Raw genomic sequence first — 17,027 nt, 5'->3', positions numbered from 1 at the left:
TATATGGCCTGAAGTAACTCTAAAGGTAAAGGTTTCCTCTTTCCAGTCATTCCGACTCTAGGGGAGGGTGCTCATCTCTGTTTCTTAGCCGAGGGAGCCAGTGTTGTTTGAAGACATCTCCATGGTCATGTGTCCAGCATGAATATATGCCGAGGTGCATAGAATGCTGTTACCTTCGTATTGAAGGGATACCTATTTATCCATTCACATTTACATGCTTGCAAACATCTAGATGGACAGGAGCTGGAGCAAGTAATGGGATCTGACCCCATCATGCAGAACTCAGATCTCAAACCGGGGTTGTCAGCTTTTTAGCTGACAAGCTCAATGCTTTAACTGCTGAGCCATCATATCCCCGAAGCAACTCTAAATTATCTTAAATCTTTCAGATTAAAAATTATATTAAACACCATTCTTTTATATATTTCTTGGTATCTTGAAAGGTTATACTTATTTCTGTAATAGTATTTGATTATGTGATTATGTGCCATCAACTTTGAGCAACTACATAGACAGGCCTTCTTCAGAATGATCTGCCTCCAAATTGGCCTTTCAGGTCTCCCAATAGCACACCCATCACCACTGTATTACATCTATCTTTGTTGCTGCTATGTATGCTCTTTTGCTCTTTTCATCCACCTTCTCCAGCAACGTAGACTACTCGAGGGAGCTAAGTCTTCATAGAATGTATCCAAAATATGATAAATAGAGCATAATTTCTGTCTTGAGTGAGAACTCTGAATTGATTTGTTCTGTATCCATTTGTTTGTTTTCTTGTCTGTATACTGCATTCCCAAGAGACTTCACCAACAGCAAAATTAAAAACTGTCAATGGTCTTTCTGTTCTGCTTCTTCAGTGTGGAACTTCTGCTTCTATAGAGTGTCACAGAAAAAACATTGCCTGTACAATTCTGATCTTCATAGGTGCAGACATGTCACAGCATTTAAATATCTTTTCCAAGGCCTCCATTGCCATCTTATCCATTGCTGTACTTGTTGTCACTGGTATGATCTTCTTTGATTTGAATTCCACTTTTTTCACTGTGCTCCTTGACTTTCACTACTAGAGCTTCTAGATCATTTTGCTTTTTCAGATACTAATCCAGGGTCACCAACATAGTGCAGGTTACTTACATTTCTTCTTTCAGTTTTAAAGTCAGGCTCATATTCTTTCAATCCAGTCTCAGCATGTACTGTACGTTGAATAGATAAAGAGCAAGTATAAAGCCTTGTCTCACCTCTTTGTCAACCCAGACCCAGTCTTTTTCACCACATTTCATCTGGACTGTGGCTTCCTGTCCTATGAATACATTTCTTTTTGTTACTCTTTAGCTTTCTCAATTATCCACCATGCATTGACATTAACGTCTCTTGTTACACAACCTTTTCTAAAACCAGGTTGAATATAGTCATCTCCAATATCATGTAGGCCTCTACTGCTTAGGATAATCCAATGCATTATTATGCTATCATGTTAAGCATATTGTTAGATAATATTCAGTTAAGTCTCTTCTTTTTCATACCAGAGTGTAGACTTACAATTGCTTTGCCACAGGATCATTCTTTAGATTTACAGGTTTGGTTTTAGAATCTTTATAGGTTCCTCTTTGGTTGCTTGTTTTATTTATGTAGATTTTCCATAATTCCTGTGCCTTTCCAACTTGGTAATGATCACAGTGCTGATCCAACTTCTTCTGATCTAAAAGTTCTTGTAAATAAAAAATACATTGAATACTGATCTACTATGAAAAATTTGTGATAAAGTTTTCATTCTTTCAATTTAATACCTATAGAAATAAATATCTAATTGTAGATACTATGTAGAAATCTGCCTGACTAGAAAAATCAAGCAGTATAATTGCACTTGAAGCTATACTTAAGATACAAATCCTATTGACTTCTTAAAAGACATTCAGTACTTCTTAGAAATATGCTTTGCTTTAAATGAATTTAAAAATTTAATTTAATTTAATTTAATTTAATAACATTTATATACCGCCCTTCTCCCTGAGGACTCAGGGCGGTTCACAGGGCAGAATAAAATAGTGAATACAAACATTAAAAAAAGATTAAACAAATTGCCCTAGTTAAAAACAATATAAATACAACACTAAAAACCCCCAGAAAAGTTAAAAAACAAAAAATAAAATAACCCCAACACTCCCCCTCAGGCTAGGCCGGCTTGTACAAACAGAAATGTCTTAAGATCGCGACGAAAGGAGCGAAGATCGGGCGCCATCCGGAGCTCAACCGGTAGCTGATTCCACAGCTCCGGAGCGCCCACAGAGAAGGACCTCCCCCTGGGGGCCACCAATCGACATTCTCTGATCGGTGGCACCCTGAGGAGGCCCTCTCTGTGGGAACGCACAGGGCGCAGGGAGCTTGATGCCGGCAGCAGATGTTCCCTGAGGTACTCCGGCCCCATGCCATGGAGTGCTTTAAATACCGTTACCAGTACCAAAAATGAATATCTGTTAGAAGCTTAGGTGATTGTGCCTTTTGATTTTTAATTTATTAACTTAGCAAAGATATCAGCTCTGCCTGGGAAGTAAAATAAATATTCTGCTAAAAATAATTAAAACATGGTACAATCAAATTTTAAATGTTTCTTACGTTGGGGCAGGACTGAAAATGACAACAACCAGGCATTAGATTTCTATGAAGTCTTTCTGCTCTCTGAGCTTGGTAGACTGCTTGCAGATATTTCATTACCAAGCTAGATAACATCATCAGTACAATTGAATGTGGGTTTTTCCCAATTATATGCAATAGCTTGCCTGCAAGTGTTGGTGGGGATGTAGTTTTGTCCTTGATTAGTAGTTCCTTGATTATTGTTTTCTGATTTATTGTTTGGTATTAACCCTTGCTTATCTGTGTGTTGGATGCTGGAGATGATGTATACTGATCTTTTCGTTTCCTTTTTCATTTTTTGTTGCCTCTTGAATGGTGTATAAATGTGTCTATTGATGGCTGATTTGTCTGAATCTCAAATTTCCAAGATTCCTAGTGTTTTTGGATTTATCTTGATTTGGAGGATCAGATTCCCAATTAAAATTATGGCTGAGTCTGTATTATGAGATTAAGGAATTTTCATTCTGTCTTCTGGCTGCTACAATGTTCATGGATGTGTTCTGCTATTGTGGCTATTACAGTCCTTACACTGTATGTAATAGATGATTCCTGCTACATATATTCTCTTCAATTGGAATAATTATATCTCTGTTTTAAAAAATAATATTTCAACTTGAAATGAAGCCTTGAAATTATATAATTTAAATTAAAATATAACACTGACAAATTATTTTACTAACTCTTGCCCTTGCAAGTCCAAGATTTTCTGAATAATCACTATAGGCAAAGTTAATGCAAAAACTGTCATCTTGCACAAAATAATTTAGAATATCTTATGCAGTCTTCTTTCTTATAGTATCATGTATTTATGATAGATAAGACCAAAGCACGGTATCCAGTTAAAAGATAACATTAATTATAATGTAAAAATGTTCATAATTCCAGTTTAATTATGGCATTTGGGGGATCAAATTTATATATAGTGATCACATATATGTATAAATGGGGTGTGTCTTCCATTGTAACTTTGTAATAGCTATACAAATTAAATTATTAAATTAAATTAAATTAAATTTTCACTTTTTTTAAACCCTCTTAAAAATGTTCCTTGGCTTATCTTTTGGAGTTCATTTGTGCAATGTCTATACATATCTAAACCAATTGTTGTAATAAAGATCTCCTTTGCATACAAATTATTTTTGTAAATAACAAGCGTTATAATATCAAAATCAGAGTTAGCATGTTGTAATGCCTATAATAAAACTCCCGCCATCCATTCAGGAACATCATTGTATAATTTAGTCTAATTTCATTATTATGCTTTTCCACAAAACCCCTTCAATTTCCTCTAGTTTTGTTTTAAAATTAAGAAACTATACGCTTTATACTTTTAATCTACTGAGTTTCCGACCGTCAACTATCGATAAAGACCAGTCATCTTTAAACTCTTTCATCTTCATTGTTTTTGCTATGGCCAAAAACTCTTATCTAACGTAACTTTATTTTCCAATCAAAAGATTCCTACCCTGCAAACGCTACTAATATATCTGGTAACATTGTTGTTACAAGGTGTTATAACTACGGCGCAGTAATTAAGCGCTATGTACCAAAGCGCTTTCCAAATACTTTTTCGCCCCTTCTTATGCGGTACTCCCCTTCTACAGTTAATGGTGAAACCGGAGCATTTTCTAAAGAGCACAACGCTGAAACTGTCCGTACGCAGCCTAAATTATACCCCCTGAGTGACAGAAGATTTTGCCCAAAGAAAAGAGAGATTTCTCGAACTCCAGCCAATAGGCAGGAAGGGGTGGGCACGAAACGGTTAAGCGGCGGGATCCTTGGCAACACGCGAGTGCTCGGATTAACTCCGCCAGGGCGACTGAGAGGGACGGACTGAGTCTCCCGGGGTCCCTTCGCTTCTAATCGCCGCCAGCGGAATGAAGATCGAGGAGGTGAAAAGCACTTCGAAGACACAGCGCATCGCGGCCCATAGCCATGTCAAGGGGCTGGGGCTGGACGAGAGCGGGGCGGCCAAGCCAGCAGCAGCCGGGCTCGTTGGACAGGAGAACGCGCGGGAGGTAAGAGGGTTTCGATTTCCCTGGGAAATCCTTCCGCAAAGGGCCCGGTTTTTCCCCATCGCTAGCACCAGTATCACATCATCATCATCATCATCATTCCAGACTCGTGTTCTGTAGAAGCCTTGACGAGTCTCCGTAGCAGCAAAAATGTGTGCCTTTCACACACACACACACACACACACACACACACACACACACACACACGTGAAGCTTCTGCATTAGATCAGAAACCTTCCACTTCGTCAGTGAAATTTCCAACTAACTGTGATTTTATTTGAAGGCTTGTGGTGTTATTGTGGAATTAATCAAAAGTAAGAAGATGGCTGGCAGAGCCGTGTTACTGGCGGGACCTCCTGGGACAGGCAAGGTAAGGTACATTTTTCTTCATTTCTGTCTTAGCAGATTTCTAAATGCATTAGTGGTTACTTAAATTCTTGATGTGATAATATTTAGGTACGTTTCTTTTCAGGTATTATGCTCTTAGTGATATTGTTATGTTTGACATTGATAGTAGCTTGCTTGCTTATTTCTCTGTTAAATTTACATGCCACACATCTCACTGATACAGCAACTCCGGGCAACTTACAGTGTAATAAAAGGTTTAAATGCTAATGCAAAGCCATGAAAATTATCTGAATTAGGGAAAAGACACGGTGAGATACTAGAGATCATAAAGCAACAACAAAATGAATGTAATACCTTCCAAATTTTAACATAAAACATTTGTTTTAAAGATGATTTAAAATACTGTGTGTAAGGTATCTTGAGTTCAGTACCCTTTTATCCTTTTATTAACTCCTTGAAGTTTATAAACATAATATGCTAAAATAATTGAAAAAAATCTTTAACTTAAAAGTAATAATAAAGAAACTGTAATCAATATAGTGCTGTCTTTTTTTTTCTCCATTCAGCTGGAAACTGCCTGAACTTACAGTCTCCTAGTTTCTAATCTGTCTGATGATTTAACCAGTACCCCAAACTGCTATCTATTGACTTTCAGAGAGATTGCTCTCTGGAGCAGCTCAAGAATTTGGTAGTTTCTGGAGCTACAACATCCAAAAGTCCCAACTAGAAAGATAAAATGCTAAGACATAACAAAACTTGGGTTAACAGCTTATTGCATGTAAACCAAGTACTATAATATCCTGTATAAACACACACACAAATCCTGTCATATTTCTTTCTAATTTCTTTTTCGTTCTTATAACAACACAGGAATCTACTTAAAAAGTGACAATTTTAAGACAGTTTATAAAATTCTTTTCTCCCTGCTAATACATATGTCAAACTAAGTTATAAAAGTGTATGATGAAAATGCTTTTTTCCTAATCATTTTATTCCTCAGAAGAATTTTAGAGCCACAATGGATTAGCAGATTACTTACCAATGCCTTTTACAAATCCGATGTATTACATTAAAACCAAAGGCTATGTACAATCCCTTGAAATTAGTAAAATAATTTTTATAGTGTAAAAGTGAAAAGTAAATTCATTAAGGAATAATCCTAATTTATTTTTATTTATTATCTTCCATCAGGTTGGTGTCAGGTTTTATGTAACTACAGAGATTTTCTCCAGGCCAATCTGTTTCCAAACTAGTCCTTTAGATCTCCCAGTGGCACATCTATTGTCACTCTGATTGATAATTTGAACTGATTATTGGTGCCTCGAGTGAGAACTCTATATTATTTTTTCCTGTGATCTATTTGTTAGTTTCTTTGGCTGTCCATGATATTCTCTGAACTCTTCTATAACGCCAAAAAACACTAATACTTTTTCTGTCCTGTTTTCCAAAGCCTAGCTTTCATTTCCATAGGATGTCCCTGTCAAGCTATGAACCCAGCTGCCTTTACGACTGCTGCATGCCTTTAGCTTGCCTACAGAGTGGGGAGGGGGGGATGGAGAGAGTGGAACCCACAGATGGTTTTATCATCGTGAGAAGGCACAGAAGTGAAAGCTCTATTTTGGTGAACTGAGAATGCTTCTCATAACAAACATTTACAATTCTATTGGACAATGTGACCTGTCTGGTCAGAGGAGAGAGGAGGAGAGTTAATTCTTTTAATTAATCGCTTCCCGCCTTTTCCTTAGAGCCAGCTTTCGCTTTCTAACTTGCCACTATAATTCAACCCATTAAAGTTAACATTAGAGGATGCTTTGACTCCGGTGTGTTTCTTGGTGGGGATTTCAGGCGGAGGTTGACAGTCACAGACTAAAACTTAGCTGCATGATTATCAACTGCAGTGATTCACTTAACAACTGAGGCAAGAAAGGTCGTAAAATGGGGCAAAACTCACTGAATAAATGTCTCACTTAACAACAGAAATTGGCAGTTTACAATGTCAGTATATTGCCCCCAACAATTGGTTCTCATTTTGCCAACCTCGGAAGGATGGAACACTGAGTCGACCTCGAGCCCTGTCAGGATCAAATTCCAGGCTGTGGGCAGAGTTTGCCTGCAATATTCATTCTAACCACTGTACCATCAGGGTTCCTACTCCATCTAGAGTGGCTTCTTGATTTGGGGATAGATTTCACATGAGAACTCTGATATTCTGATATTTCCATTTTCATAAACCCATTCCACAGCTTGATGTGGATGACAATATAATTCCCTTCTATAATCAATGACGCAGACATGTACTTGTTTTTGGAATTCTTTGGCTTTCTCAATTATCCATGGTGCATCATGTGTCTTATTCCTTGGCCTTTTGTAAAGCGAGTTTGAGCATGTGGCATATGCTTTTCCATGTAGGGCTTTCCTCTGTGTTGGGTGATCCTAAGTGTTAGTGTGAAATTAAGGATATTATGAAATAGCTACACATTCACTTAAGTCTCCTTTTTTGATATTTGCGTGTAGACTAGTTTCTTCCTATCTGTTGACCACTTAGTCATTCTTCAGATTTGCTGACATGGTTTGGTTAGAACCCTTGCAGGTGCTTTTGAATTATTTTGCCCTCCAACTTGGTAATAACGAAATGATTTAACTTTACTTTTTTATATATAAATATTTTATTAATTTTCTAGTTTTACAATCATAAGTATTAATAAACAACGTGTTGTCCTTAGTCCATTAGTAATTCAGTTGTATATATTAACTTTTTCAATCTAGGCCCAATATTACAACATCCAGTGCTTCCTCTCTTCTTCCGGTAGCACACATTTTCCCACATTAGCCAAATATAATTCTTATTGTTGTCAGTACATATACAATTGAATATCAGCATCTTTGTTACATTTTTCTAATATCAATAATGTAGATTTAGAATATCTTCTAACCAAAATATATCTTAATTGCATTTGCACTTACTATCCATTTATTCAATTAATATCCTGTTTTTCCCGCTTTTTTTAAAAAAAATTCCCATCAGTGTTCAAAATGTCTCTATTGCTTATAATTTCTCATAATAAGTTATATTTGGGTAACCAAAAGCTTCCCTTATTCAAACCCTCTTAGCATTTTCATATTTCCCTTCTCATACCAAAATATTTTAGTTATAAATCCTATCTTTCTAGTTATAATAATGCTTCTATTTCTAAAAATTATTTATTCTCAGCCTTGTTCAAACATCTGATTAAATAGTATAATATCCCATCTAATGGGTCAAAACTTCTGTTTTCTTCATTCTTTTCTAGCATTCTTCCTTTGCCAACTAACTTTCCAAGTCAATGCATTTGAATCATCAAGTAATTCTTCCTCTATTTTTGTGTATATTGTTTGGAATAAGACAATTTGATTAAAGTATTTTGGGAAGGATGCTCAGCTCATTAATTTTCATTAAACAGCCTCCCTCCTCCAAATTCCAACAATTCTCCTGACAGCTCTAGCTTCTATTCAGTCAGCTCTTTTTTATCCTCAAGTGTGTTCTGAGATCTTGACAGGTAAGATTTCTTTTCCATTTCTGATATTATTGCTATGTCTTCTAATTCTTCATTTGTCTGAGTCTGTCTGTTAGTTCCTTTCTCTAGGTCCTCCATCTTTGGATCTGCTTCCTCTGATTTTCCTTCTATTTTCTGGGTTGTTAGTTCCTTCTTTGTAGTCATTTTCTGAGTTTGTAGATTTAGATTAAAAATTGTTCTTTTATCTCCTTTGTATTATTTTAGTCTCATCATGAGCTGTGGCAATTGTCTTTTGTATTGATTTTAACATAGAATTTCTTTCTGAAATTCAGCAACATTTTCTTGTTGGTATGCCAAGCTGGGGACTTTGGGAACAGATGTTAGGGATGGTTTTTTTACCATTTAAAGCTTAAATATGGAACATCCATTTTCTTTTTGTATGTAGTCTTTATAGTCCAATCTATTTAGGGATTTAAAAAGTTTCAGTCAATTGTCATTTGAACTTCTAATTATCCAGCCGGCCTATCAGTCCATCTTTAAGTTTCCCCTCAGCAAATATAAGTAAATTTTAAATTTTTCTGTCCAATGAAAAACAATCCTTTCAGTCCAGAGAGAAAAGAGCAATTTAAAATTGTTCATCAATCAAAGGTTTATAGTCCAAAGTATTCCATCATCTCAATCAATAATGCATGTTTCTTCTATAGGGAAATAGCTCCCATGACACAGCTCTAAAGGTCAGTTAGTATTTATATTCATAGTCCAGGTAGACCAGTTTCAAAATAGTTTATTGTCTGCCACACAGATAAGCAGCTCAAGAGGTCCACCCCCGTTTTCCAAGCTGCAGTCTTCAAAAGTGAAAGTTTCTGAAAACAACAGGAGTCTTATCTGAGTCTGGGCTTCCAGCCAAGCTTCCTTTAGGCATAATAAATTGTAGTGCTGTAGATCGCCACTAGATGTCATTGATGTTGTCTTCCAGCTTTTTACATCCAAACGTATATTACAAGCTTTTTAAGTCTCTTAAAAAAATCTCAAAAGCACTTTTAATCCCCAAACTTCCAAGTTACATGTTTTGCTTTCAAATTAATCTTGTAATTTTCTCTATTCCCCCCCCCCAAGCAATTAATTTCCCGCTTTTCTTTTCCTGAGGGATTGGGGTGGAAATTCCCTCCCTTTCTCATTTGGGAGGATTCTATGCTATGGGTGGTTTTTTCCCAGGAAAAAGTCTTAAAGTCATAAAGAGAGGATCCATCCAGTTCCATCCAGAAGTTGCTGGTTAATGCTTATTTTCTTCAGTTGTCAGCAGCTTCTGACTGGCCACACGAATATCGCCAGTCTTTTCCCCGCCAGTTTGGAGGGCTTCCTCAGATCAAACAGAAGGGCTGCTGCCCTTCTGCGATCAATGAGGGTTACTTCCTTTTCCATCACCTCTTCGGGGCGACTTCTGATGCTTTTTAGGGTCTCCAGCAGGGCAAAACCGAATGCGGAAGATGGAGCCTCATCTTCCTGCGCCCATCACACCGCAACTCCAAACCGGAAGTCCTATTTAATTTTACCTTCTAATCCTAGTAATATTACTTAGTTTAACTTTATATCTAGTTATCAGACATAACATTTCCCCTATTCTCACCTGTTTATTATTCTAGATTTGTCTTCTTTTGGAGAAATGGTATGCCATTCAAAATCCAAATACATCCTCCAACTACAAATATTGTGCAGTCTTATCCCTACAGTATTAGGGATGTTAAAAATTACTTAGTTCCTATGTTCATTGCACCTCTCCTCATGATAAATCAGTAATACCATATTCCAAGCGCTGTAACTTTCAAAGGCTAACTTGCTGTCAACTAAGATCAACGCTTTTTGTCCTGATGGCCTCTGTGTCTCTTTTCTCTGAGGTCAGAATAAAAATGGTTAGGCTTTTTTCTATAAATAGAATGGCTCCTTCTGGGAACAACAGAGTTTCCCACCAGAAGAACAGGGACAAGGATACATTTGTTATTTGTCAGTTTCTTTCTAATTCAGGGGTCCAAAAGAGCTCTGACTCTCCAGCTTAGGCTTTATTGAGCTGACATAGAAAATATTCTGTAGAAGGAAGAATTCAAATTCTGAATTTTTTTATTACATTTTATATCCTGCCCTTCTCCGAAGACTCAGGGCGGCTTACAAGCTTAGCAGTAGCCTTCATTCTATGTATATGCCTGCTTGTTAGGGCTTTCACACACACCCCTGGCGGCATTATTACAAAGTCAGCTTATTGCCCCCAACAATCTGGGTCCTCAGATTGTTCAAGCCAAAGTATTTATTTTATAGAAATTAAACTAAAATCAGGATTATTTTTTCTGCATTAATTTAAATTATTTTGAGTTGGGTAATTTAAATGTGTATTTATGTGTGTGATTTTTTTTCTTGTCTTCAGACTGCTTTGGCTCTAGCTATTGCTCAGGAGTTAGGAAGTAAGGTTCCCTTTTGCCCTATGGTTGGAAGTGAAGTATATTCTACTGAAATAAAGAAAACGGAAGTCTTGATGGAAAATTTCAGAAGAGCAATTGGTAAGCAACTTAAAGCAAAAAACCAAATGTATGTGTGTTTGTGAGAGAGCATTTATTTATTTATTAAATCTATGTACCACCCAACATTTTTATAGTCAGTGAATAGCATTTATTCTTTTGATTGGAAGGACACATTTGTTGGCTTCTCTTTTCAGTGTTCTTGCATGGTGACTGACTTATCTGCTAGTGCAGACATGTCAAACACAAGGCCCGGGGGCCGGATGCGGCCCGCAAAGTGGTTTCATGCGGCCCGCGAAGCCATCCTGGAAAAAAGTGAGGGAACAGCCCCCACTGCTTTGGCCCTGGCCCAGAGACCCTCCTTCTGCTAGAGACCCTCAGATCTGTCCCACTCCTGCCCAGTCCCCCATAGGCACCCTTGATGCGAACGATGAAGAGCTGGCCACACCCACCCAGCAGGCCACACCCACTATAGCCACGCCCACCCAGTAGGCCACGCCCACCCTGGCCATACCCACCCGGCCCCCTGAGGGCAACCGCAATGCTGATGCGGCCCTCAATGAAATTGAGTTTGACACCCCTGTGCTAGTGTCTTTGTACAAACACTGGTGGTTTCTATACTATGGTATGTTAGCTACTGTAAAACCAGTAAAAATAGTACAAATGGTGCTTTTTTCAATCTAATTGAGTGTGTTGTCGAAGAAACTTGGATTAAGGGGTTTACAGGTAGAATAGTTTGTTCCTGGGGATAAATTTCTCTTTATTGCCTGAATTTATTAGCTGAATTATTTAAGTTTTGATTTATACATTCAGTTGCTCCTTTTCACGAACAGACATTTGCACCTTAAATCTTCAGTTGCTCTCTGCTGACAGTTGATATCACTATTCCTTTTACATTTTGTAGCTTAATTGTTTTTATTATTGTGTCCAACATCTGTTAATTCCCCTGGGCTCCCTATGATTTAACACAGACCATCAACTAAGTATTCATTACCATTAAAGTGAAAAAATGTTTCCATCGGTCCTTGCAACTGAAAAAAGTGACTCATTGATTTCTGTAAGAAAGAGACTTTCAATCATCTATGGTCTTTAAGTTACAATTAAATTGGCAGGGTTCATGGAGAGAGAGTTCAAAGATGGAGAGAGCACCGTCTGCAATATTTCCTTGATGTGATGAAGAGTTACCTGTCAGATTTGGAAATTTGAACCAACAGTTGAAACCTGTGTCAAACACATTTGTCACTCCCAGAGATAGCAATAATTTAACAGCCAGCTACATTGTTGATGCTTCACATTTTCTGGATGTTAGGATGGAGATGCTGCTAAACAAGTATTTGATGTTAGTGACAGAAATTTTTCTACATCTGTTGAATTGGGCTGATTTCTCTTTCAGAAATTATTAATGTTTTAAAATAACATTGGCAATCCAAACATTTTTTTAGGTGCCAGCAATATAATTTTTTTTTAAAAAAAAATCTGATTCTTATACGGTCACATGGATTTTCACTCTTAAATTAAGAATTTCCTAAATGATAAAGTGGGAGATGCAAGCCGCAGCAATTAATTTTGACAAATATTACAAAAGACAACTTATAATTTTAGCTCTTACCAGTTGATACTGAATTTAGAAGCACTGAAAATATACCAGATAAGTATCAGAAATAGCAATGGAAATGGGAAACAGTGTGGATTTTCCATCAAGGAATAGCATTATAAAGATATTATACCTTTTCACAACTTGCCCCAGTGATTGGGATGGTTAAGTTTATTGAATTTATTGAATAAATAAATTAGTTGCCAAACTAAGTTTGATTGTTTTGTGAACAGTGGGGGCATACAGAGATATAGAACTTTTTTTTTCTTTTTCCTTGTCATAAAATTCTTCATTGTTTGAATATTTATTATTATGAATACATTATTCTCCATAAAGTTTTCCATCGAATTGACAACTTTATCTGGATATGGTGACTACTTGGAACAATCCAATAAAACTGGCAGTTTGTAACTTGTATATTTAATATTTACAGGACTAAGAATTAAAGAAACCAAGGAAGTTTATGAAGGAGAAGTCACAGAGTTAACTCCCTGTGAAACCGAGAATCCTATGGGAGGATATGGCAAAACCATTAGTCATGTCATTATTGGACTCAAAACAGCAAAAGGAACTAAACAGCTAAAGGTAACTATGGTCATTTTTCAAATGTTCCTCAGATCTGTCTTTTGAATAAAAAAAAGAAAGGGACACAGGAGATTCTAGACCAGGGGTGTCAAACTCAATTTCATTGAGGGCCGCATCAGCATTGCGGTTGCCCTCAAGGGGCCGGGTGGGTGTGGCCAGGGTGGGTGTGGCCTACTGGGTGGGCATGGCTAGAGTGCGTATGGCCTACTGGGTGGGCGTGGCCAGCTCTAAATCGTTGGCATCAAGGGTGCCTATGGGAGCCTGGGCAGGAGTGGGACAGATCTGAGGGTCTCTGGCAGAAGGAGGGTCTCTGGGCCAGGGCCAAGGCAGTGGGGGCCGTTCCCTCCCTGTTTCCAGGATGGCTTCGCGGGCCGCATGAAACCAGTTCGCGGGCCGGATCTGGCCCCCGGGCCTTGTGTTTGACATGTCTGTTCTAGACAGTTTTATTTACTTGTCTCCTTTTATAGGTTTATTATGCAAATGGATATAAGCTCCAGTTAGAAATTTCAATTATCCTCCAGCTAGCTTGGCACATGCACTTGATGAGTTTATAGATGCTGTCCATCCCCATTGAGAGAAGCAGTTGAAATAAACATTTCCTCTGCTGGTGAAGTAAAGTTAACCTTTTAAATTACTAAACAATTTCTCGAGAACTGTATAATTAATTTAAACTGAAATCCTATTCATACTTACTTGAAAGTGAGCCTATTAAGGTCAATGTCTCTTTTTCTAGGTATTTGTGTTCAATATTGCCAGGGACTTAAAATGTTAGTTGCCATCACTCCGACTGTGTACCAGGTTACCTCTTCCCACTTTTTCCTTTTGAAAAAAAGAGGAAACAACAAAACACAACGCTGTGTGCCCAGGACATGTGGACTAATATGCCAAACAGGGCAAGAATGCATTGGAATTTATAAACTGAAGTCTTTCTGTGCACCCTAAAGCAGCATAGCCTAGGGCAGGGGTAGGCCACCTTGGCTCTTTTATGACTCGTGGACTTCAACTCCCAGAATTCCTGAGTCAGCATGGCTCAGTATGGAAACCTCTCCCTTTCCCCTCAGCATGGCTGGCCCAGGAATTCTGGGAGTTGAAGTCCACGAGTCATAAAAGAGCCAAGGTTGCCTACCCGGGGCCTAGGGTTTCTTTCTGCGGTTTAGATTTTCCCAAGGACATGAGGTAGTCATGCCTCTCTCTGACTTTTTTATTATTTCAGGGCACAGGAAGGCTAATCTCAGTGTTTTACTTGACAGATATAAAACATCCCAGTCTTCTTCCTAGTCTGCAGCCTGATCACCATGCCTTTATTTAATCCTTTTTTTTTCTACAAAGCCTGATAATTTGCCAGCCACCAAATTTCACAATAATTTACAATAAAATATAAAAAAATGTTAATCCAAAAAAAGGTTAAATATCCTGTTAAAAACAATTAGAGTTAAGTCATTAAAGATCAGTGGAGTCTATTTAAAAAGTTGTTTTGGCATGAGTTAAAAAGTAGACAGAGTGTTTAGGTTAACATTTTGTGTCAATTCAGTTAGTGTATTTTATAAACCATGGTTTGTGACTTATGTGATGGCAGCTTTGAATCAGTTGTAGTCAGTGCTTTTTTTGTAAAAGAAAAAGGTGCCGGAACTCATACACGTCATACAACCCGCCTTGCCTACTCTACAATGTTCCATCCAAAAAAGGTGCCGGAACTCCGTTCTGGGCATTTTATGACAAAAAAAGCCCTGGTTGTAGTCAATCAGGGTTTAAATGATATGTCAATCACAGTTGTATCTTGGAGTTTTATCTCTTCAGAGTATCTGATGTTTACATGATGGCATAAGAAGAATACAGTACGTAAAAGCAACTGAAATGTCATCTGAATACTACAGTATAATGTTGAAGTTAAAATATTTATATTATATTTACAGAATGCATTAACTCAATCCAAATGGTAGTTGAATTTGACAAATTAGCTCATTCTAAATGTAGATAAATCTAAATTCCTAGAGCTTGTTCTTCCAGTACTAAAGATATTGCTTCTTGGATGGCTTTTTGTGGAATCAAACATGACTTTTGTAAAACCAGGTTGCCTGTTTTTGATGTTAATGTAGTTAATCATTGTTTATTTTCTCTAACTCCAGTTGGATCCCAGCATATTTGAAAGTTTGCAAAAGGAAAGAGTAGAAGCTGGCGATGTAATTTATATTGAAGCCAATAGTGGAGCTGTCAAGGTAAAGCAAGAAAGTAGCCGTCAAGCTCTGTGTATTTTGACCTGCCTTCCTGTCTCCTTTGGTAAAAAGTCTTATGTCCTAACAACCTTAATCCCTTCTAGTATATATTACCCTTTTCTCAAAGTCTAAAATCTCTTTTTTCCTACATGAATGCCACCGCTAAAGAAAGTAGTAATGTAATTCATAAATAAGGTCATTTTGTCTGAGACCCCCGGTTACAACTGCATTGAATGTTTCCTCATTGATTTTTAATACTTGACTTGAAGCTTGTGTGTTTCTTATTCATAACGGCAAGGCAAGAAGATTTTAAGTAACTTTAGTCACGGTCATAAGAAATGCATAGAGCTCTTAATCTTTATCCCTGTAGAATTTTGTCATAAGATATATGCATCTAGAAGGAAATGCATTAGTTAGCATGTTGCTCGTATCTGATTTAAAATGCAGTATAAAGAGATACTTAGTGTTTAATGGATGGGCATAATATTTTGTATTAAACAATAAATCATCCATGTTCAAAGGAATCTGAATCAATTTCTACACTTTCTACAAAATTGGTTGGATTTGTCCTTTACTCATTTTTCTTCATTTTCAGAACAGTGGAGAAAAAAAACACCCTACTCCTGACAGTAGAATTTCATAGCTGTTCATTTTCAAGGACAAGTCTGGCATTTTCAAAATTGTCAACCAGAGCTTGTCATGTGCATAACTATAAAACAAGACCTTTGTTTATCAGCCTATGTGTCACTCTCTGAATATTTGTAATAACACTAACTATAAATATAGTGTGTATGATTTCTAAATTCTTGTCCACAGAGGCAAGGTAGGTGTGACACCTATGCTACTGAATTTGACCTTGAGGCTGAAGAATATGTTCCCTTGCCAAAGGGTGATGTGCACAAGAAGAAAGAAATTATCCAGGATGTCACACTGCATGATTTGGATGTAGCCAATGCTCGACCTCAGGTACTAATGCCAAACTGTATGCACACACAGAAAATAAAAATAGTTGTGTTGCTAACTTTTAACTCTGAATTCATTTGGGGATTGATAAAACAGCCAAGCTGCTAACAACAAAACTGTTGAGAAAATTCTCTTTTATTAATATTAGTTTTGCTTCAACCACATGGTTCTGCAAAGGAGCTATTTTTTGGGTGTGTTTGTGTCCTAAAAAAATTCACTGCCCATTTCTTCCTGAAATGTATACATGTATAAAGATACAGACATAGAAACACAGATAGAGGATATTCGGGCTCTGCAAATTCGTGGAAAGAGATGTTTTGTAACTCAAGTGTGTTATCTCCTGTTCAGAGAAATACTTAAAAGTAACCATACCTTTTTCCCAAGTGCCCAACAGCTGTTATGTAAGTTTTTCCTGGCTGTTTTTGCAAAATGGCTTTGAAATGTATAGACTGTCCGAATATCCTCTTTCTGTGTTTCTGTGTCTGTATCTTTATACATGTGTACAATTCAGGAAGTTATGGGCAGTGAATTTTTTTAAGACACAAACACACCCAGAAAATAGCTCCTTTGCAGAACCATGTGGTTGAAGCAAAAACAAGCATATTTATTCTCTGTTTTAATACAAATTCTGTAAAAAGGTAATTATAGGATTAAAGGCTCATTTTCCCCAGTACACT

At 37.2% G+C, this 17,027-nt stretch overlaps 1 protein-coding gene and 1 long non-coding RNA gene across 2 annotated transcripts in view; both read left to right on the top strand.

The window, feature by feature from the left end:
• The window catches only part of LOC310635416, a 790,193-nt gene that overhangs the window by 656,691 nt on the left and 116,475 nt on the right, over positions 1 to 17,027 (top strand). The window lies entirely within an intron of this gene.
• RUVBL1 (RuvB like AAA ATPase 1) overlaps positions 4,408 to 17,027 on the top strand; it is a 25,653-nt gene continuing 13,033 nt past the window's right edge. The window contains exons 1-6 of the mRNA XM_083353206.1: positions 4,408 to 4,649; positions 4,930 to 5,016; positions 10,905 to 11,037; positions 13,023 to 13,174; positions 15,301 to 15,390; positions 16,204 to 16,353. Coding sequence (XP_083209332.1) covers positions 4,509 to 4,649; positions 4,930 to 5,016; positions 10,905 to 11,037; positions 13,023 to 13,174; positions 15,301 to 15,390; positions 16,204 to 16,353 — 753 coding nt within the window. The 5' untranslated portion in view covers positions 4,408 to 4,508. The remainder of the gene's footprint in view (positions 4,650 to 4,929; positions 5,017 to 10,904; positions 11,038 to 13,022; positions 13,175 to 15,300; positions 15,391 to 16,203; positions 16,354 to 17,027) is intronic.

This window comes from Vipera ursinii (assembly GCF_947247035.1).
Source record: "Vipera ursinii genome assembly, chromosome: 2".
NCBI classification, from domain to species: Eukaryota; Metazoa; Chordata; class Lepidosauria; order Squamata; family Viperidae; genus Vipera; species Vipera ursinii.
The sequence above is the reverse complement of the archived record's forward strand: the minus strand, read 5'-3'. Positions and strand labels throughout refer to the sequence as shown.